Raw genomic sequence first — 21,472 nt, 5'->3', positions numbered from 1 at the left:
GCATTTGGTCTCTTTAGTTGGGAAGATAATGTTGTATTCAAAAGATGAATGCGATGAATGTTTTATTGTTGTTGTTTCATATTTGAACTTCTGTTTCTGTAAGAATTTTCTGCAACAAAAGAAGATGATGAATAAGAATTTGATCAAAACAATGAAAGAAGTCATAATTTTTCGCACACACCTCCAATTTGTTGTTATGGTCATCTTGTTGTCTATTTGAGGGATATTTTGAAGTGTTTGCGTTGACAAAGTGAGGAACTCACTACAAACCTTTTGTTTAGTTTTTCTGTGATATCGCAATCCAACCGCCTCTTATTTAGATCTGCTGTGAGCAAGTAATTGGCATGAATCCAGTAATGTCTATCATTTTATTCTTTTCTTTTTTTATTTTCATTTTTATTTTATTTTTTGTGACTGGCTTCCATTCACTTGTCAGCATCATTTGATATATTGTTGTCAATCATGACATCTTGTTTTGCTTGATTTTGTTCGCTAGGCATTCTATATTGCTTTTTATTTTTATGCTCATTTTTTCTTTTCTTTTCTTTTTCATATAGCATCATTGGATAGTTATCAATATAATAGACTTCAATGTGTTTGGTTGTAAATTTTTATCAAATGTTTTTTGATTGTCTTTTTTTGCATATTGTAATTATTTGAGTAATCAAAGCTTTCATTTTCTGTTGATATTTTTCGTGTTTTCGTGGAAATTATCCACAGACAGTTTTGAAAGTTTAGACGCCTTTTGTAAATTTCTTATAACTCATATTGCAAGCAAAGGCAAACCTTTTAAGTTCGAAGCTTGTTTATACATTTACTCCTTTTCTTTTTTTTTTTGTATATTATTTTTATTGAGCGATTTTTTATTTTTCGAGAATCATCAAAATCTTTTGTCATCAATATATGTGTAATAAATTTTATTTGGAATGGTTTTTTTGCTAATTACACTAATTTGGATAGAAGCCAGTGCATCGTGTTGCCTTTTCTGTGTCTGCCATTTTTCAATTTTTTAATTTTTCTTTAAAAAAAGTATATTAGTTATATATTCTGTTCCTCAATCCTTTAATGTTCAAGTTTTAATTTTTTTTCTTCTTATTCCCATTTTTATGGACTTTTACAATGATGTTATTGCAAAATGAAAGTTAGATCGAAGCAAGTCCATTTTAACCTTTATCTTAATTATGAACAAATATTTCATTGTTTCTCTTTTTCTGTTGATTAAATTATTGTATTTACTCTAATGCTCATCATTTCATATTCATATTTTGCTTTCGATAAATAGCATCGCAAAATGCTTTTGTTTTAAATGGAGCGAGGCTGGAGTGTTTGAAATCTTTGTACTCAGTGAATTATAATTTATATAGAAAAACAACATTGTCAGATGATTTGGATTTGAGCGGAAGAATTGCGAGTTTCTTTTGTATTTGTTATTTAAGCATTTTTATCTTGTACACTTAACCTTAAATACGAAATATATTTGTTGAGATGTATTTTTCATCCGAAATTGAAGATTAATAATAGCATTGTTATTTGAATGATATAATCAATGATAATAACATATTTCGCAGAATCAGAAAGATTGTAAGTTTTCTTTCAAGGCAATTCGTTTGGGAAATGGAGAGGATAAAGTGTAATTTGGATTTAACACGAAGAAAAATAGTAATTGGTTATTTCGATACTCACTTCGAAAATTCAATTTGTTTTAAAAAGCCAACAAACGTTTCTTTCAAAAAAAGACACGTAATGCACTTCATGATTTCTCATCGCAAAATAAAAGAGAATATAAATTTGTTCTGTGCTTTTGTATTTTGATCTCGATTATGATAACAAAGAGTTGCATGAAATATGCAAAAAATGAAATAAACTGTCAAACATAAAAATTCTAAGTCAACCTAAATGAGAATAATTACTCATGCTAAGGCTTTGCTTAGGATATTATCAAATACATAAAATACATCCAATCAAAAACAAAAACAAAATTCACCAAACCGAAAAATGGAATCTTTACAACAAAATTGTACCATTTATTAATTATACACAAAAATATTTTGAAACTCAGTTTATGCTTTCAAAGAAAACTGCAAGCATAACAATAAAATTCATTCTCAATAAACAAATTAATATATTAATGAAAAATAAAACTCGCAAAATACTAAAAACAACATTGGCAAAAAAATTCATAGCCATTCAACAATTGTGTGTCGACGTTAATAGGAAACTGAGTATGCAACTATATCTTAAGCAAAAAAGTAATTACAATTCTCTTATCAATCACAAATATCTGATGAACTTATATTTCATGCAAAAAAAATCATTTCATTGCTCACATTGATGCGAATACTTCCTCATTCAAGAGCCTTCATATACAAACTTTCAAATTGTACAGCATAAACAGAAGAAAGCAAGTCAACTATTATGATATAGCCATCGAGTTTGCCTTTGCGATGGCTGCATTCTCACTTCTCACAACCTCCGGCGGAATGACCAGCGGAACGTCTGTCACTTTGTGCCGAGCCATCACTTCAGTCAGAGACACCGTCAACGGAAGCTGCGAGCACGCACGCGACGGGCAGTTCTTCTGGACGTGTCCTGGCTTCTTGCACAGAAAGCACACGCGACGGTCTTCGTTGGGGCAGTTGCGCGAGAAATGCCCTGTCTTCCCACATTTGAAGCACGCGGCTTTTGACAAGACTTCGTCTTTTGATCGAAATGGGCACTCGTCGAAAGTATGGCCAACAGCAGAGCATCTGAAGCAGCGCACAGCACTGAAAAGATCACATTATTGAAGGGGTAAGGGGGGCGGGGGATGGTTAGTATAAGCATAGGTTATCATTCAAATGCAAATTTTGGTTCCAATAAGGAAAAAATTAAAAAAATAATACATTTCAAACAGTCAAAACACAAATGAAAGATAAGTAATAAATAAATAAATAAATAAATAAATGTTGCATACGAATGGCGAAGTGATGCGTCTTCTTTCTGTGCAGTTTTTGCTGAATTTTGTTTCGTCTGTTCAGATGTTTCTGGAATAAACCCAAAGAAGGGCTTTCTTCTCTGATGTCCTGTCGGCACAGTTGCTTCATCAGCATTTGCTGGATCGTCAGCTGCGCTGTTTGTATTGCCAACAGCCAGCATGTTGCCTTCTGCGCCCAACGGATGCTCGCTTGAGAATGGCAAATATGGTTCAGATGGATAAGTGTTGTTTGGCTGGTATTGTGATGGTTCGGGCAGCTCTTGATATGGAAATGGGGCGAAATTAGGTTTGAAGGCTCTTTCTACATCGAAAGACTGAGGCACAGGAAATGTTGAAGGGAAAGATGCTTTTTGAGTTAAAAAACTAAAATTGTCGTATGCCATGTAACTGTTGATCGGCAGTTGAGGGAATGGTGCTGGAAATGCATAGAAATAGCCTGGCGGGTTTGGATTGGCCGAAGAGGGCAGAAATTCTGTCGCTGAAGCATCCAGCCCAGGAATTTGAGAGGTGTTGTTTTGGACAGATGAGGTGGGAAAAGAAGTTGGAGAAGGGAGCAAACCCCGCTGTGAATCCAAAAGCTTAAAAGATGAAGTAGAAGTTGTAGAAGAAGAAGAAGAAGAAGAAGAAGAAGAAGAAGAAGAAGAAATCGTGTCTGAGAAAGAAGATGATGGTGGAATAATAAAAAGAGGTTTTTGCTCTTGTCTCTGCTGAATGGGAGGTTGTTTATCTGCCATTGACTCTGTATCATTATCTGCAAAGCTGCTCGTTAAGCATTCAAAATTCTGAGGAATTGCAGATTTGTTTGTTTCAAAAGGAATCGAATGACTTTGATTTTGGCTTGTTTGTAAATCTTGTGCTGGGACGTTCCCAATGGCTGTGTCATTTTCAGACAATTGTGATGGCTTGAATGCTGATAAAAGAGAGAGAACAAACGAGGAATCGGTGTGTGAAACAGTGGCAGGGTTATCAAAAGCAGAAGAGGATGATGAAGAAGATGAGGATGATAATGATGTTGACAGTGTTGATGAAGAAGGTGGAAATACCTGCAGATGTGGCATTGAAGGCGAAGAAAACCCAACACTTGGAGGAATCACATCTGAAGTCTGAAGAGAAGGAGTGTTGCAAACAGCAGACAATACAGACACTGATGCAGACACCCCAGATGTAGTGTGATCATCTGGAAGAAGAGACAGAGGCTGCTCAGCTTTTTCCAATGGTTCTTCTTCCTCCTCTTCTTCTTTCAATTTTTGCGTTTTCAGTTCGATTTTTTCCTCTTCTTCAGGCGCATCAGGGAGCACTTCTGCAGAGAACTCGCATCCCAACGGGAAAGAGTGAGGCGTTTGTGATTCCACGCAGTCAGCTGTAGCCAATACCGACGCAAACGGAGACACGCTGCTTGTCGACTCGGATGCACTGGAATCAACAGAAGTTGACGAAAAGTCAGAAGATTGCACTTCGCTGTTTTGGCGGCTGCTGGGGACTGTTTCGTGGATTAAAGAAGTGGATCTGTCTATTCTCTGCTTGTTTTTTAACTCTGGTGATTTCCTTTTGGCGCTGCTGCTGATGGATGTCTTTCCTGCGTTTAGAAGTGCGATGTTCTCAGAGACTGATCGCTTGACATGCTCCACAGGCGAGCCAGTTGAATCGTATGAGTGCAGAATGGACGAGGCTGTAGAAGGTGTCTGCAGAGACATGCTCGATGTAATAGTCTCTGATGTTTCTGACTCTTCGATGGTTTCTGATGTTTCTGATACAGTTGCAGATCTCACAGATGATGTGCGCTGTGTGGACAATTCACTGTCAGACTGAATGAAGGTTGATGGAACGCCTTCAGAGTGAGTGGAGAAGAAGGGACGTGTTCTGGATGGTTGATATGGAATGTTTGTGTTTGCATTGATAAAGTGAGAATGTGAGTTGAGAGCGTCAGCTGCAAAGCTGCCTTGTGAATTAAGTGCTGAGTGACAAGAAACAGAATGCTTTGCTTTTGGTGAATGAGGAGATGATGCAAAGCCCATGGGAAACGAGGCATTGTTTGGAGAATCAGTTGTCAAGAGGGAAAGTGACGATGATGAAGATGAAGAAGATGGCGATGATGAGGCTGGCGTTGATGCAGATGGAGATGGAAGTGATGAAGGTGAATGTCTGGCATCATCTTCGAGTGGCTGCAAATGTAAAAAACATTGGTCATCAGAATCAACAACTGGCACAAGAGACGAATCGATAGAAAAATCAGCCTGTGACAGCTCTGTAAGAATACCATCTCCAGAAGACTCATAAGAATCAGCAGACGATTGACAGTCTGAAGAATTCGCAGAGAATTGTGACAAAGATGAGGCTGGGGTCATCGATACCTGTGATAGAGATGTGTTAATTTGGTTACGAGTCGCCAATATACCAGATGGAACTAATTGAACGGAATGTGATTTTGAACTGTTAGTATTAACGCAAGCATCATAATTCTGAATGTGCGAGACCACATCTTTTTCATAATTCGATATGGAACGGGGTGTGATTTGTCGATGAACGGCCTCTGTAGCAAAGCTTGATGTATGTGATATCATTGTTGACCTTGATCGTGTTCGTCCTTTAATATTATCAACTAATGGATATATATCCTTTTCATTTTTATTTTGATTGGTTTCGGTGACTTCCTTTGAAGATTCATTGGAAATGTTTTGTATTTGAATTGCATTCATTTTTTCAGCATTTTCCTCCTCAAAATCACAGAGCTCAAAAGGTGATTCAGGTTTTTCGAGATCAATTATTTCATCTTCATTACAATGGCATGGAGTGAACCGCGATTTTAAATTTACAACTTCGCAATTCGATCCAACTGAACTTGAATCGTTGCACAAATCAGATAAAATAAAATTTTCTTCACAAATCGGAGGATAAACTGCAAATGTGCTATAGTTATCTAATTTCTGGTTTTTCTTGAGCATATTGTTAAGGTTGAAATTGATAAAACAAAAACACGTTGATAAAGAATATTTTTCTTAGAATAAGAACAAACTGATGTCTCCTGAGCTTGAATCACTTTTTGAACTTCTTGTTTTTCTTTTAAATTGTTGTTCGGTTCTTTGTTATCTTCAGATATTTTTACTTTGCATAAAACCTCCGACATTATATAAATTCAAATGAATATGGCATAAGATCGAAAAATATTTCAGAATTATTTTCATCGAGAACAAAATATCATGGCCCAAGTTACAGCAACTGAAATATTAAACAGAATTGACAAGCTTTCGGATTTATATCCAGATCTTGTCTCTCTACATGTTATTGATGAGCTTGCAAACCAGGACCTTGTTTCGGATAAATGGTTTCTTTTTTGTTGTTAGCAAATTACTTATAAACTAATTTATTTTTCAGTTATTATGAACATGGTTCAATTTATATGAGCCGAATTCGCGATGGTCTCGAAAGAATGCAGCTCACTCCAGATCAATTGCAGCAAGAGCTGGATTATCTTCAGGTATGCTTTGAATAGATATTTGCATATTCAAAGATGTATATTAAATAATGAAACAGCTCGGATGCTCCCGTGCAATTTTCAGATTGAATAGAGGATTTCCAGAGCATATAAAACGAAAATTCAACAGTGATCAGCTCACTCTTGTTGTTTCAGCTGTTTGTTCAATTTTTTTCTTTTTCTTCTTCGCATGCGTATAATTAAATGTGCATTTGCGTATTTTACTTTTTTTGCATTATATTTAATGCAAAAATATTTTTAAAAAAATCTTCGTTTAACAGTCCGATGCAACAAAAGATCTTCAAACAAGCATTTTAACTCAAACGAACTATCCGCGTCAGTTTATTTACCCTTTAAAAATGATTAGAGGCACATTGGAAAAGATAAGTTTTAAATCTGGATTCAATTATGTAGCTTTAATTAAGAAATGGTGTGCTTTATTTTGGATAAACTTTTTTCTTTTTTTCTTAATTTCTTTTTTCTTTTTCTTTTTCTTTTTCTTTTTTGAAAATAACAATTTCAATTATTGCAAAATTAAATGTTTAGGGAAGATAAAATATCACTATTTACGGAATCTCAGGAAATGACAGAAGAAGAGACGCAACAAATACTTGCAGATCTTGATGTATTGTCTGCAGCATATAAAACTGATGTTTGAAGGATTTTAGCAAATGTTTTGGTTGATGGCATAAACTTTATGCATCTTTAGCTATTGTTAGTTCTTGCTTTTATTTCTTTTTCTTCGTATGCACAAATGATTCACTTCATTGATTTTTATTTATTTTCACTTTGTTATTTGATTTTTTTGTTTGTTTGTTTCCTTGCTTAATCGATTGACCGCTTGTTTTGTGTTGTTTTTTGTGTTTTTAATGGAGATTTTGTTTTCAATTCGTCAAATCAAAAGTCGAAATTTGGGGGTGTATTGGTAAACATTATTTTTTAAAAGAAAACATTCTGTTTGCAATTAACATCAATAAAGATAGAAAATATTTTTTTTTATTAATTTGGAGAAAAGAAAAAAAATTGAATAAAAAGAGATAAAAAAATGGAAAAATTAACAAAATAGTAAAAATTGTTTTCGAATGCTTCAACAGCTGCAAAACAAATAACAACTCAATCCACAAGTTCACAAAAATTCAAGATTTCATTTTCTTTATCAACAATACAAAAAACAAAAAAATGATATATTTATTTCTTATCGAAATACGCAAATTTTCTCATTAATATATTCACAATATTTGTTATGAAGAATCTTTATTATTTCTTAAATTTTCCGATTGAAACAAGGATTTTTGAAATTGGGTGATTCTTTTTAGAAACACATAAGTTTTTAGAGTATTGATTAATGAATTTTTTATCTTCAGAAATAACTTTTCAATACAAATGTGAAATGTGTTGCAATGGCATCAAAAGCCAATGAAAGAGAAGATAGAAAGAAGAAGAATCATTTAAAAGATGTTAACACTTTTCTGTGTTTGGGCGATTGTTTTTGGTAACATATTTTTTTTCTAACAAAAAAAAAAATTGAAACGCAAATTTCCCTAGAAAAATAACAAAAGAACACTGAAAAATGAAAAGGCATATTCACAGCATATTCATCTATATTTGAGCTCAAGCATTTTTTTTTCCGATTAATTGTGATAATTTTTCAATTTGAACACAAAATCTCTTCACGATGACAAGCAACCTTTGAAAAAGAAACACTCCGAAAAAGGTTATCATTTCGATAATTATCACCTATGTGGAGAAGAAGAAAATATAAAAGATGCAGAAAAAATACAGATTCAGATATATTGAGTAATTGAAAAAAAAGTTGGAATAATGGATTTATTTTAAGGTTTCTGATTGAACTGGAGAAACGAGTGTTCTATTTGAAATTTCCTTATTTATACAGGAACGATAATAATAAGTGATGATTGGCGTTAATACAGCATTTTGAAGGATTATGGTATCATTCATCTGATAACGAATTATTCAAAGAAGTTCTTCTGTTCTCAAACGTGCTCATGCTTGCACACACAAAAAGGAATGAAGTCACATCTGAGATTTATTTTTCCAAACATGGAATAAGTGAGTAATTCATTGAGATTATCTTTCTAATAGGATGTTGATAAAAACAATGAAAGTTTGTTTTTTGCTCAAAGAAGGATATAATGTTTATAGAAGAGTTTAAAAGAAAAAGATTGTAAACAATGAAAAAGTTATAATCATAAGTGAGGTTCTTAATTTTGATGTTATTTGCAATATTTCTTTTACAAAAAATGATAATACTTCAAACGATGATATTTCTGATGGTGCTCGTGTATTTAATTAGAGTGAAGATTAACTATTTTAAAATACATTTAAATTAGAACCAAAAATGATTTTTTTTTATGAATTTAATTTTTTCCTTTTTTTCAAATCATCAATCTCTAATTCGTCAAATATTAAAATAATGAGATTATATGAGCATTCGTTTGAATTGTTTTTTTCCTTAATAAAATTAAAATTACTCTTCGAGAAAGAACCATTATTCTCAATCTTTTGCTTTGCAGAGCAGATGATGAGGCCAATAACAGTACAATTCCATTGATTAAAGGAATGAAAGAATGTGTCTGTTAGCTTGAAATCTCTCAATTCCAACCTATTTGCACAAGAGACAAAAATGCTATTGAACATAAATACGAAAGAAGCAAAAGACAATGATCTCGGAAGACGAATAAAAAAAGGAGAATTACAGAACTGCACGAATGTTAGCCAACAATTGGAGATGAGGAAGGCAAGCAATCATCTTCTTTCATTTCTTTCTCTGTTTCGATGAGAAGAGCGATGGAACTGGCTTTCATTGATTGGTCTGAGAACCAACAAAATGATGAAAACAACAAGTGTAACATCATGCGAGCAGGGCTGAACGAGAGGTGAGGAAAATGGATTGGGGTTGAATGCTTCGCATTTTCTGTCTTTGAGGTATTTGGCGTTGGAGCAGAAAACAAGGTTGCCGCTTTGAGAATGCCATCCAGCAAAAGAAAGCAACCAATATTTCACAACACAACGACCATTCCTTCTTCTCCTTCTCTCGAAAGCACAAATCCTCAAGAAGCTTTCTGCGCCTTTCTTCATCTTTTCTGTTTTCGTCCCATCCAGCAATTTCGGTTTCCCCCTCACGAAATGCCGATGAAATGCAGCAGCTGAGCAACTCTTCTGATTGAAGATCCAAAAGAAGAGAGTGTGTGGAGATTGAGGGCAATCATCAGGGAATCGGGGTTTCTCATTGATTCGAGGGTTCGAGGGGTTCTGCTGCATTGCCTGCCAATTTGCACCTGAATTTGCTCTGCAGCAGACCAGGCTATGTGAATGTCTCAGAGGCATGTGCTGATGGTTTCTGTCTATCAGATTGCAGCGTGAGAGCCGAAACAAGAATTCTCTGCCATCAAAATCCCTTGATGCCTCCAAAATCCTGTTTTCAGCTCCTTTCCTCTCCTTTCCTCTCCAGGCCTGCTTCAAAGCTGCTGAACGAGGGCTGGCTGCTGCCTCTGAAAGATGATGCAACTGCTCAAAATGGCTTGCTCCAGACAATGCGGTGCAGAACCCATGTCTGCCTCTCTTCCCGTGCTCGGTGGAGCACAGCATCCAACACCTGTGGCAGAAGTCAGAAGAATGCTCGTTCCCACTTCTTTTCCTGGTGCAGCTGCTGTTGAGGCGCAAGCACTCCGCGTGCTTCTCCATCGACTGACAGCACCCCTCCGCAAGTTCTGGTGGGGCATCTGGAGCCGATTGGTGAATGGCTGCTCCACGTTGGATGAGTGAAACACCACACCGACAAGGGATTTGGACGAGACTGAGTTATTTTTATTGTTTAACTTTTAATTATTTTGTGTTTTGTGATGAACTTTCTTTTTTCTTTCTTTTTTCTTTCTTTTTTCTTTCTGCTCCTTTTCGATCCAGCAAAGAGATTTCGTGCAAAGCAATAGCTTTCTGTTGCCCATCGGAAACGGCGCTTTCTCAAAAGCATCCGCTTCCCGAAAGTCGTGTGCAATCTCCTCCACAAAAAACACAGAAAATGAAAATGAAAAAATTCAAAAGAAAAAGAAAAAGAATAAGAATAAGAATAAGAATAAACCAGCAGCAATAAATCACAGAAACAGCACCAAACAGCTGCATGCTTGCTGCTGACACCATTCACCGAAAATCACACAAACACCCGAAAACACCCGAAAACACCCGAAAACACACCCAACACCAAAACACTTCATCAAACACAACTCTCACCCACAGAAAGCCAAACGAACCCTTGTGCACTTCACAAGCAGACATGTCTGTCAGTTGAGATACCAAGAAAAACAAAAGGAGAGAACGAAACATTGCACGAACTCCACACAAGCATGCACAGGCTCTCGCGAAAATATCACAATCCCAACAATCCCAACAATCCCAACAATCAGAACAATCAGAACAAAACACAAAACACAAAATCACAAAAACACAATTCAATCTGCATTTTTGCAAAAAGAACTCCAGGTTGATGTGCACTTCAGCAACAATATTCACAAAGAGCGGTTGCAAATGGCAGAAAGCGTCCATCAAAACAACAGATGGAAATAAAAGAATCGCTGACAGAAAACAACGCAACAACAGCTGTCATTCAAACACGCACATGCCGTTTCCTCTTCCCTCTCAATATCACTCTTTCTTCCAAAAGGCAAACTCATTTCCATCTTTTGTTTTTCCTTCCGTTCAATTCAGATGCATCTTCTTTTCATTTCTTTTCATTTTTTTTGTTTTTGTTTTTGTTTTTTTGTTTTTGTTTTTTGTTTTTGTTTTGCCTTCCAAAACAAACTAATGCCGCGTCTTGGGCATCGCCATCTGCTGCTGCATCTGCTCAAACAGCGACTCAATGCTTGCTCCTTCTCTCTTCCCAGAAGCCCCTGAATAGCTCTGTGCTCCACGCACATCACCCCCATGACCATGGTCTGGAGGCAATGGAATCAGCGGCCTTTCAGAGTGTGGCGGCGTGCCCGGATGCTGCCCATGGCTCTCCTTCAAATATTGACTCTGGTTCTGACTCTGGTTATGAATTTGATGCTGCTGCGTGTGTGGATACGAATTCTGATACGGCCGACCATTTGAACGGGAATACGAATTCGAATGGGAATACGAAGAAGAGTGAGGCGGTGAGCGTGTCTGTGTGTGGGCGTGTGGATATGGATGTGAATTTGAATGTGAATGTGGGTGTTGCTGAGGTTGAGGTTGAGGTTGAGGTTGAGGTTGAGGTTGAGGTTGAGGTTGAGGTTGATATTGATATTGAGGTTGAGGTTGTGGTTGTACTTGTTGTGGTTGTGGTTGTTGTGGTTGTGGTTGTTGTGGTTGTGGTTGTTGGAGTTGTGGTGGTTGTGGCAGAAGCTGCTGCAGATCCAAAGGCAGCTGCAGATCCAATGGCACATCCAATGGCACATCCAATGGCACAGTCAAAGGCATCTGCTGCTCATCCGGCGGCGTCTGAGCAATCCCCAGCGTCTGCGCCAAAAGCTGGATGAGCGATTTGATGTGTGCCTCTTGTGACTGTGCTGCCGGATCAGATGGATCAGAAGGAATTGAAGGATCAGAAGGAATAGAAGGAATAGAAGTGGCTGTTGTGGATGTGTCTGTGTGTGGCTGATCCATGGGCTTTTCAGGAAGACTCGGGAATTGCATATTGCTTGTGCTGAACGAAGGCTTCGTCCCAATCAGCGGTGCATGCATGTCTGTTTTGTCTGCAATATTCAATTTTTCTTCTTTTTCTATTTTGTCTGAATTATCCGCTTTTTCCGCTTTTTCTGTGTTTTCTGTTTTATCTGTGTTTTCTGCCAACTCTTTTCCTGAACAGTTCGCTGATTCCTCATTTTCCTCATTTTCCTCATTTTTTTCTTCCCTTTCCTCTTTCTCTTCCTCCTCCGTTTTTTCTCGCCAATCTCATTTTCCTTTCCGTTTTTCTTTCTCTTTCTCGCCCTCCTTCTCCTTCTCTTTTTCCTTCATCCACATCCACGATGCCTTCTCCTTCTCTCTCTCCTTCTCTCTCTCCTTCTCTCTCCCCTCCCTCCTCTCCATCCTCCCCTCTCCACCAAACACCGCGTCAAACGACCTCCCCTGCCGAACCATCTCAAACGTGTTGATGAACGCCCGCGCCACCTCGTCTGTCCGGTACACCACATCCCCAACATCTCTGTTCAGCTCAAACGGATCGTGGATGCACAGCGAGTGCCGGTGGTAGTCCAAGTCTGTGTCCCACCCCGTCACCGTCTTCGGGATGATGCACCCGTACTTCACACACGCCACATGCCTGATCCGGATGAAGTTCCGCGCATAGTGATAGAAAAACCCCACCACAAGAGACGACAGCGGCTCTGTGTTCACTTTCCGCAGCGACACAAACGGAAACACTGCATTCGCCCCATACAGCCCTGGATATTGCATCTGATTCATCTGCCCCATCTGCCCCATCTGACTCATCTGACTCATCTGATTCCCTTGTGCTGGGTGTGGTGGTGTCTGTGATTGTGATTGTGATTGTGAAGAGGGTGATGAAGTGTGCGTCGGAGTGGAGATAGCCGACGATGAATCAGAGGGAGACAATGTTGTTTTCGAAGGAGTAGAAGGAGGAGAAGGAGAAGGAGAAGAGGATGATGGAGAGGCATCAGTTGATGATGATGATGATGATGTTGTTGTTGTTGCTGTGTCATTGTGAGGAGGTGTTGATGGAGACGACGACGAAGAAGAAGAAGATAAAGTCTTCTCGGTGTGTGTGGGTGTTTTTTCTTCAGTTGTGGATGAATCATTTGTTGTTGATGATGATGATGAGAAATACTCGTTCAGAGGGAAGTCCGCAGGCGTCGGGTCTCTGTTGTTCAGCACCGTCGGGTTCTGGCTCAGCCACGGCTGCAGGTCTGTGCTGTATCTGATCCGCGCCCCTTTCACCACAATGTCCACCACCCGGCTCGGGTCTGACGCTGCTATGTATGCCTCCCCCTGCAGCGTCGGCAGCACCGGCGGCTGCCTCACCTGCAGATAGTTCAGCGCAAGAAGCGTGTACCCATACATCGACAGCGTCCCGTTCGCCGAGTCTGCCACCCCAAACTTCTTCGCCCAGTGCTTCACAACAAGCAGAAGTGGCCGCACCCTCTCGTCCAGCATGCAGTATGTCTTGATCAGCTCTGAGTTGTAGATCCCAAACACGTTGTCGATGCAGATGTCGCAGTCGCGAAGGACTGGCGAGTGTGTTGTTGTTGCTGTTGCTGCTGCTTCTGCTTCTGCTTCTGCTGGAGAAGAAGAAGATGATGATGGTGATGGTGATGGTGATGGAGAAGTATATGGAGATGGTGAAGGGGAAGGAGATGATGATGATGTTGATGATGCAGAAGACGAATCACCATTCGCATGACTCGATTTCTCTTTCTCTTTCTCTTTCTCTTTCTCTTTCTCTTTCTCTTTCTCTTTCTCTTTCTCTTTCTTCTTTCTTGCCTTCTCCTTCTCTCCATTCGCACTGACACACAAGTGCAGCGGCACCTCAAACTTCACAATCGGCACACGCGCCGTCGGGATGCATCGGATGATCTTGAATCCGTTCTCTTTCAGACAGTCTCTGATCTCATTCACTGTGATCTTCTCCTTCAGTGACCCCTCCAACTCTGCACCAGACGATGGATTCGATGTCTGTTTAGTTGGGCTGCTTGTCTTTTCATCTCCATCTTCTTTCTTCTTGTCTCCATCTTCTTTCCCACCCCACCCCCTTCCGCTTTCTCCATCTTCCACGCATTCTCCGCCTCCTTCCCCATGTTCTCCTCCGGCTTCCACACATCATACTTGTACGGAAACACCCCCTCTGCAAACGGATCCCCCTCTGCATACCTCCCGTCTGCCTCTGCCCCAACCGTCTTCAGCCACACCCTCAGCGCTGCTGGCGTGTCCTCTGCCGGCGGCCTCTTCTTCATCAGCTCTGCCGACTTCTTCACCCGGTTGTATGCCCCGTGTGTCAGCACAACCAGGTCGATGTCGCTGTTCACTGTGAACACTGTGCTCCGTGTGGACCCATACAACTCTACACGCTTCACCACATCTGAGTGCAACACCAACACCAGAAACATATGAAATGATTGAATCAAAGGGGAAAAATAAAATTTATAAAATTAATAAAACATAAATATGTGTTATTGAGTTATTAGCTAATTATAAAGCACACCTGGCATATACTTCCTGAGTGCTGCATCCACCCTGTCTCTGATCGCCAGCACCGACGACATCAGCGACGGCGGATGTGCTTCTGCCACAAACCTCGCCAGCTCGTCGTTGAATGCCTTCGACACACGAAACAGAGGCGGCGCATTGACTGTGATCACACCCAGACGCTGTGTGAACTGGAATGGCATGGTGTGGTGCTGGGGAGGCAGATGAGGCTGCGCGAGCGAGTGGCCGTGCGTGTGCGAGGAGGGGAACATGGGCAGAATGAGCTGCGGCTGTGGCTGCAGTTGAGGCTGTTGATGCTGTTGATGCTGATGTTGATGCTGATGTTGCTGTTGTTGTTGCTGTTGCTGTTGCTGCTGCTGCTGCTGCTGTTGCAATTGAAACTGAGATTGTGGTTGTGGTTGTGGTTGTGGTTGTGGTTGTATTTTGTTCGGAGATTGAGAATTGAACAAGGGCTGAGGCTGAGGCTGAGGCTGTGGCTGTGGTTGTGGCTGAGGACGCAGAAGGAGTTTGGGCTGAGATTGAAATTGAAATTGTGGTTGTGGTTGGGGTTGGGGTTGGGATTGTGGATGAGGTTGCGGATGAGGTTGAGGTTGGGGTTGAGGTTGAGGTTGAAGTTGGAATTTCATCTGTGTCTGTGCTTGTATCTGGGGAAGAGGCTGAGGGAGAGGCTGAGGAAGTGACAAAGGATGGGCCAACAGATTCAGCTGGGGCTTTGGCTGTGTCTGCAATGGCGATTGTAATTGCAATTGAAATTGGGGCTGCAATTGATATTGTGATTGTGATTGTGATTGTGAATGTGATTGAGATTGCGATTGCGACTGAGACTGCAGTCTGAGCTGTGGATGAAGCTGAGGCTGGGGAAGAGGCAGGAGCTGCGAGCGGTTGACGGAATCTGGGGACAATGAAGATGAGGAAATAGGCGAAGAATAAGAAGAGGAAGAGGAAGAGGATGAGGATGATGATGGTGATGGTGATGATGAATATGAAGAATACGAAGAAGAATACGAAGAAGAATACGAAGATGTCGTTGGTGCATTTGATAGCAAAGCATTGTCTCGCTTCTGATTCTGCAGCAAAGGCTGCTGATTTTGCTGCCTCAACAGCTTGTTTTGTGAAGTGAGCGAATCCGAATAAGAAGAATAAGACTTCGTGTTCGTCTGCCTGGTGTTTGTGATCAAAGGAGAAGTGTTTGAGTTGGAAGGCGTGTGTGCTGAAGAGATGGGTGCAGATGGCTGTGACTTCTGTGTGTTTAAAGAAGAGTAGGAAGAGGATGGATAATAGGACGCTTTGAAGCCTTTGCTTGGCTCTGAGGATGCTGCAGGCGAATACGACGACGATGACGACGGCGATGGCGATGGCGATGATGATGATGAAGAGGAAGAAGAAGCTGATGAAGATGACGATGACGAATATGAAAATGAAGAAGGGGGTGGTTGTGGAGAAGAAGAGGTGGAAGAAGAAGAAGAAGAAGAAGACAATTTAGCTGCTGGAAGGCGAGGGGGAGGAGGGAGTATGTGGATAATTGGTGAAGACTGAATATTTTGGGCTATTTGATGAGCTGGTGGGTCTGGCAACAGAGCATTCTGAGTAGCCTTCGCACTTGCGTCTGTCTTTTTCTGAGATAAAGATAATAATGATGAGGCTGAGGATGGTGACAATGATGACGACGATGATGGAGATGACGATGACGAAGTTGCAGAGGATGTGCGAGTGCGCTGAGATGGGCTTGGACGCCTTTGTGAGGAAGGTATGGTGGCTGTTGAAGGAACTGTGGTGGAAGATTTGTTTTGAGAGGAGGAGTAATAATGCTTACTGTTTGCTAAAGCTGTAGGATGTCTAAGAGGCGACGCTGAAGAAGAATAAGAATAAGAGGAGGAGGAGGAGGAGGAGTAGAAATTAGTTGATGGAGGAGAAGTAGAAGAAGAAATAGTAGTTGAAGAAGAATGAGAGGGTGGAGGATGGTAAGAAGGAGTGCTTCGGTTGTATCCATAGGGAAGCAACCGGTCACATGAGCTGCCGCAGGAAAAGGCAACTGTTTAATAGAGTTGATAAAGTGCCACGGAAGTTAAAATAAGAAAGAAAATAAAAAATAAAAAATAAAAGAAAACTCAATAGTTATAAAAAAAAAAAAGAAAGAAAATAGAGTGCAATGAACGTATATGCATATATATCTATTTTTTCTTAGCAAAAAAAGGATTCATGATTTTCTCTTTACGCACCATTTCCGCTATCACATCCAACGATTCGTGACTGCTTCCCGCAGAAGCAGCTCACTGTCACTTTGTGAGAGCAAGGAGGGCAAGGGCCCGGATGGCATTTCAAAGGACACGGATGGGGGCAAATGCCTTTCCTTTTCTTCCCACATGTGCCACCACAGGAATGCGGAAGAACACCAATTTTTCTGATGGGATTATTAACTTTTCCGCAGTAGCAGAAATACTGTGAAGGAATTGATTTTATTGAAGCATGACACCTATTTATATGCAAAAAAATGTGTAAGTTAATGATAAATATTAAATATAAAGCTACCATGGGCAAGGCCATTCCGTTTGTTTTGAAGTGTTATTTGCTAATTCCTGAAGGGCATCAGTTTTTGCTATTGCCCAGTTTTGTATGCATTTCAAATGAAAAAGCTGAAAGCATTGATGGCAACTCCATATTTCAGCTGATGGATCAATACAATCTTTGCAGCTTTATCATTTACAAATGAAAGTGTTCATATGCAATTAAAAATAAAACTACACTGATAAAGCATTATGTTTAGCAATTTACATACAGAATGCAAAGAGAAGAATTTGCATTAACCTCTGCAATTAGCTCATCTCTGCGAGAATCCATTTTCCAAAATAAAACTGATCAAAATGAAACCTTTAACAAAATTTGTTTTCAAAAATTATCACAAATTGGAATAGTTATTATTCTCTCAAGGAATAATTAATAATAAAACGAAAAAAATTCTTAGTAATTATTTAAAAATACGTGAAACAAATCTTAACAGATTCATTGTTTGTGAATTTTTTGTTCAAAAACGATTCTCCTTATCGTTTTATTATTTATTATTCCTTGAGAGAATAATAACTATTCCAATTTGTGATAATTTTTGAAAACAAATTTTGTTAAAGGTTTCATTTTGATCAGTTTTATTTTGGAAAATGGATTCTCGCAGAGATGAGCTAATTGCAGAGGTTAATGCAAATTCTTCTCTTTGCATTCTGTATGTAAATTGCTAAACATAATGCTTTATCAGTGTAGTTTTATTTTTAATTGCATATGAACACTTTCATTTGTAAATGATAAAGCTGCAAAGATTGTATTGATCCATCAGCTGAAATATGGAGTTGCCATCAATGCTTTCAGCTTTTTCATTTGAAATGCATACAAAACTGGGCAATAGCAAAAACTGATGCCCTTCAGGAATTAGCAAATAACACTTCAAAACAAACGGAATGGCCTTGCCCATGGTAGCTTTATATTTAATATTTATCATTAACTTACACATTTTTTTGCATATAAATAGGTGTCATGCTTCAATAAAATCAATTCCTTCACAGTATTTCTGCTACTGCGGAAAAGTTAATAATCCCATCAGAAAAATTGGTGTTCTTCCGCATTCCTGTGGTGGCACATGTGGGAAGAAAAGGAAAGGCATTTGCCCCCATCCGTGTCCTTTGAAATGCCATCCGGGCCCTTGCCCTCCTTGCTCTCACAAAGTGACAGTGAGCTGCTTCTGCGGGAAGCAGTCACGAATCGTTGGATGTGATAGCGGAAATGGTGCGTAAAGAGAAAATCATGAATCCTTTTTTTGCTAAGAAAAAATAGATATATATGCATATACGTTCATTGCACTCTATTTTCTTTCTTTTTTTTTTTTATAACTATTGAGTTTTCTTTTATTTTTTATTTTTTATTTTCTTTCTTATTTTAACTTCCGTGGCACTTTATCAACTCTATTAAACAGTTGCCTTTTCCTGCGGCAGCTCATGTGACCGGTTGCTTCCCTATGGATACAACCGAAGCACTCCTTCTTACCATCCTCCACCCTCTCATTCTTCTTCAACTACTATTTCTTCTTCTACTTCTCCTCCATCAACTAATTTCTACTCCTCCTCCTCCTCCTCCTCTTATTCTTATTCTTCTTCAGCGTCGCCTCTTAGACATCCTACAGCTTTAGCAAACAGTAAGCATTATTACTCCTCCTCTCAAAACAAATCTTCCACCACAGTTCCTTCAACAGCCACCATACCTTCCTCACAAAGGCGTCCAAGCCCATCTCAGCGCACTCGCACATCCTCTGCAACTTCGTCATCGTCATCTCCATCATCGTCGTCATCATTGTCACCATCCTCAGCCTCATCATTATTATCTTTATCTCAGAAAAAGACAGACGCAAGTGCGAAGGCTACTCAGAATGCTCTGTTGCCAGACCCACCAGCTCATCAAATAGCCCAAAATATTCAGTCTTCACCAATTATCCACATACTCCCTCCTCCCCCTCGCCTTCCAGCAGCTAAATTGTCTTCTTCTTCTTCTTCTTCTTCCACCTCTTCTTCTCCACAACCACCCCCTTCTTCATTTTCATATTCGTCATCGTCATCTTCATCAGCTTCTTCTTCCTCTTCATCATCATCATCGCCATCGCCATCGCCGTCGTCATCGTCGTCGTATTCGCCTGCAGCATCCTCAGAGCCAAGCAAAGGCTTCAAAGCGTCCTATTATCCATCCTCTTCCTACTCTTCTTTAAACACACAGAAGTCACAGCCATCTGCACCCATCTCTTCAGCACACACGCCTTCCAACTCAAACACTTCTCCTTTGATCACAAACACCAGGCAGACGAACACGAAGTCTTATTCTTCTTATTCGGATTCGCTCACTTCACAAAACAAGCTGTTGAGGCAGCAAAATCAGCAGCCTTTGCTGCAGAATCAGAAGCGAGACAATGCTTTGCTATCAAATGCACCAACGACATCTTCGTATTCTTCTTCGTATTCTTCTTCGTATTCTTCATATTCATCATCACCATCACCATCATCATCCTCATCCTCTTCCTCTTCCTCTTCTTATTCTTCGCCTATTTCCTCATCTTCATTGTCCCCAGATTCCGTCAACCGCTCGCAGCTCCTGCCTCTTCCCCAGCCTCAGCTTCATCCACAGCTCAGACTGCAGTCTCAGTCGCAATCGCAATCTCAATCACATTCACAATCACAATCACAATCACAATATCAATTGCAGCCCCAATTTCAATTGCAATTACAATCGCCATTGCAGACACAGCCAAAGCCCCAGCTGAATCTGTTGGCCCATCCTTTGTCACTTCCTCAGCCTCTCCCTCAGCCTCTTCCCCAGATACAAGCACAGACACAGATGAAATTCCAACTTCAACCTCAACCTCAACCCCAACCTCAACCTCATCCGCAACCTCATCCACAATCCCAACCCCAACCCCAACCACAACCACAATTTCAATTTCAATCTCAGCCCAAACTCCTTCTGCGTCCTCAGCCACAACCACAGCCACAGCCTCAGCCTCAGCCTCAGCCCTTGTTCAATTCTCAATCTCCGAACAAAATACAACCACAACCACAACCACAACCACAACCACAATCTCAGTTTCAATTGCAACAGCAGCAGCAGCAGCAGCAACAGCAACAGCAACAACAACAGCAACATCAGCATCAACATCAGCATCAACAGCATCAACAGCCTCAACTGCAGCCACAGCCGCAGCTCATTCTGCCCATGTTCCCCTCCTCGCACACGCACGGCCACTCGCTCGCGCAGCCTCATCTGCCTCCCCAGCACCACACCATGCCATTCCAGTTCACACAGCGTCTGGGTGTGATCACAGTCAATGCGCCGCCTCTGTTTCGTGTGTCGAAGGCATTCAACGACGAGCTGGCGAGGTTTGTGGCAGAAGCACATCCGCCGTCGCTGATGTCGTCGGTGCTGGCGATCAGAGACAGGGTGGATGCAGCACTCAGGAAGTATATGCCAGGTGTGCTTTATAATTAGCTAATAACTCAATAACACATATTTATGTTTTATTAATTTTATAAATTTTATTTTTCCCCTTTGATTCAATCATTTCATATGTTTCTGGTGTTGGTGTTGCACTCAGATGTGGTGAAGCGTGTAGAGTTGTATGGGTCCACACGGAGCACAGTGTTCACAGTGAACAGCGACATCGACCTGGTTGTGCTGACACACGGGGCATACAACCGGGTGAAGAAGTCGGCAGAGCTGATGAAGAAGAGGCCGCCGGCAGAGGACACGCCAGCAGCGCTGAGGGTGTGGCTGAAGACGGTTGGGGCAGAGGCAGACGGGAGGTATGCAGAGGGGGATCCGTTTGCAGAGGGGGTGTTTCCGTACAAGTATGATGTGTGGAAGCCGGAGGAGAACATGGGGAAGGAGGCGGAGAATGCGTGGAAGATGGAGAAAGCGGAAGGGGGTGGGGTGGGAAAGAAGATGGAGACAAGAAGAAAGAAGATGGAGATGAAAAGACAAGCAGCCCAACTAAACAGACATCGAATCCATCGTCTGGTGCAGAGTTGGAGGGGTCACTGAAGGAGAAGATCACAGTGAATGAGATCAGAGACTGTCTGAAAGAGAACGGATTCAAGATCATCCGATGCATCCCGACGGCGCGTGTGCCGATTGTGAAGTTTGAGGTGCCGCTGCACTTGTGTGTCAGTGCGAATGGAGAGAAGGAGAAGGCAAGAAAGAAGAAAGAGAAAGAGAAAGAGAAAGAGAAAGAGAAAGAGAAAGAGAAAGAGAAAGAGAAAGAGAAATCGAGTCATGCGAATGGTGATTCGTCTTCTGCATCATCAACA

At 40.5% G+C, this 21,472-nt stretch overlaps 7 protein-coding genes across 7 annotated transcripts; 3 read left to right on the top strand and 4 right to left on the bottom strand.

The window, feature by feature from the left end:
- The first annotated feature begins 1,111 nt into the window (after positions 1 to 1,111).
- Positions 1,112 to 1,776, top strand: MONOS_18550 (uncharacterized protein). The gene is made up of 2 exons (XM_067871580.1): positions 1,112 to 1,199; positions 1,283 to 1,776. The coding sequence occupies exons 1-2, from the start codon at positions 1,136 to 1,138 to the stop codon at positions 1,456 to 1,458; spliced, it is 240 nt and encodes a 79-aa protein (XP_067734093.1). The 5' UTR covers positions 1,112 to 1,135; the 3' UTR covers positions 1,459 to 1,776.
- Positions 1,777 to 1,784: 8 nt separating this feature from the next.
- On the bottom strand, positions 1,785 to 6,759 carry MONOS_10745 (putative cellular nucleic acid-binding protein; the record flags this gene model as incomplete). Its single annotated transcript, XM_067863221.1, has 7 exons — positions 1,785 to 2,765; positions 2,954 to 5,898; positions 5,988 to 6,089; positions 6,274 to 6,322; positions 6,413 to 6,454; positions 6,504 to 6,589; positions 6,754 to 6,759. 7 exons carry the CDS (start codon positions 6,757 to 6,759, stop codon positions 2,414 to 2,416), a joined length of 3,582 nt encoding a protein of 1,193 aa, XP_067734092.1. The 3' UTR covers positions 1,785 to 2,413.
- A 3,224-nt stretch (positions 6,760 to 9,983) lies between these two features.
- MONOS_16025 (uncharacterized protein) lies at positions 9,984 to 10,232 on the top strand (the record flags this gene model as incomplete). The annotated part of the gene is made up of 1 exon (XM_067868932.1): positions 9,984 to 10,232. One exon carries the CDS (start codon positions 9,984 to 9,986, stop codon positions 10,230 to 10,232), a length of 249 nt encoding a protein of 82 aa, XP_067734091.1.
- A 965-nt stretch (positions 10,233 to 11,197) lies between these two features.
- Positions 11,198 to 12,164, bottom strand: MONOS_17041 (uncharacterized protein; the record flags this gene model as incomplete). The annotated part of the gene is made up of 1 exon (XM_067869922.1): positions 11,198 to 12,164. One exon carries the CDS (start codon positions 12,162 to 12,164, stop codon positions 11,262 to 11,264), a length of 903 nt encoding a protein of 300 aa, XP_067734090.1. The 3' UTR covers positions 11,198 to 11,261.
- Positions 12,165 to 12,209: 45 nt separating this feature from the next.
- MONOS_16027 (putative poly(A) RNA polymerase GLD2) lies at positions 12,210 to 17,480 on the bottom strand (the record flags this gene model as incomplete). Its single annotated transcript, XM_067868934.1, has 5 exons — positions 12,210 to 14,111; positions 14,180 to 14,514; positions 14,638 to 16,674; positions 16,862 to 17,115; positions 17,419 to 17,480. The coding sequence occupies 5 exons, from the start codon at positions 17,478 to 17,480 to the stop codon at positions 12,375 to 12,377; spliced, it is 4,425 nt and encodes a 1,474-aa protein (XP_067734089.1). The 3' UTR covers positions 12,210 to 12,374.
- Positions 17,481 to 17,794: 314 nt separating this feature from the next.
- MONOS_17040 (uncharacterized protein) lies at positions 17,795 to 19,153 on the top strand (the record flags this gene model as incomplete). The annotated part of the gene is made up of 4 exons (XM_067869921.1): positions 17,795 to 17,856; positions 18,160 to 18,413; positions 18,601 to 18,819; positions 19,017 to 19,153. The coding sequence occupies 4 exons, from the start codon at positions 17,795 to 17,797 to the stop codon at positions 19,151 to 19,153; spliced, it is 672 nt and encodes a 223-aa protein (XP_067734088.1).
- Positions 19,154 to 19,797: 644 nt separating this feature from the next.
- On the bottom strand, positions 19,798 to 20,324 carry MONOS_17039 (uncharacterized protein; the record flags this gene model as incomplete). The annotated part of the gene is made up of 2 exons (XM_067869919.1): positions 19,798 to 20,182; positions 20,236 to 20,324. 2 exons carry the CDS (start codon positions 20,322 to 20,324, stop codon positions 19,798 to 19,800), a joined length of 474 nt encoding a protein of 157 aa, XP_067734087.1.
- Positions 20,325 to 21,472: the final 1,148 nt, after the last annotated feature.

The sequence above is a fragment of the Monocercomonoides exilis genome (genome assembly GCF_001643675.1).
Source record: "Monocercomonoides exilis strain PA203 chromosome Unknown scaffold5-2102611, whole genome shotgun sequence".
In the NCBI taxonomy this organism is placed as follows: domain Eukaryota; phylum Preaxostyla; order Oxymonadida; family Polymastigidae; genus Monocercomonoides; species Monocercomonoides exilis.
The sequence above is the reverse complement of the archived record's forward strand: the minus strand, read 5'-3'. Positions and strand labels throughout refer to the sequence as shown.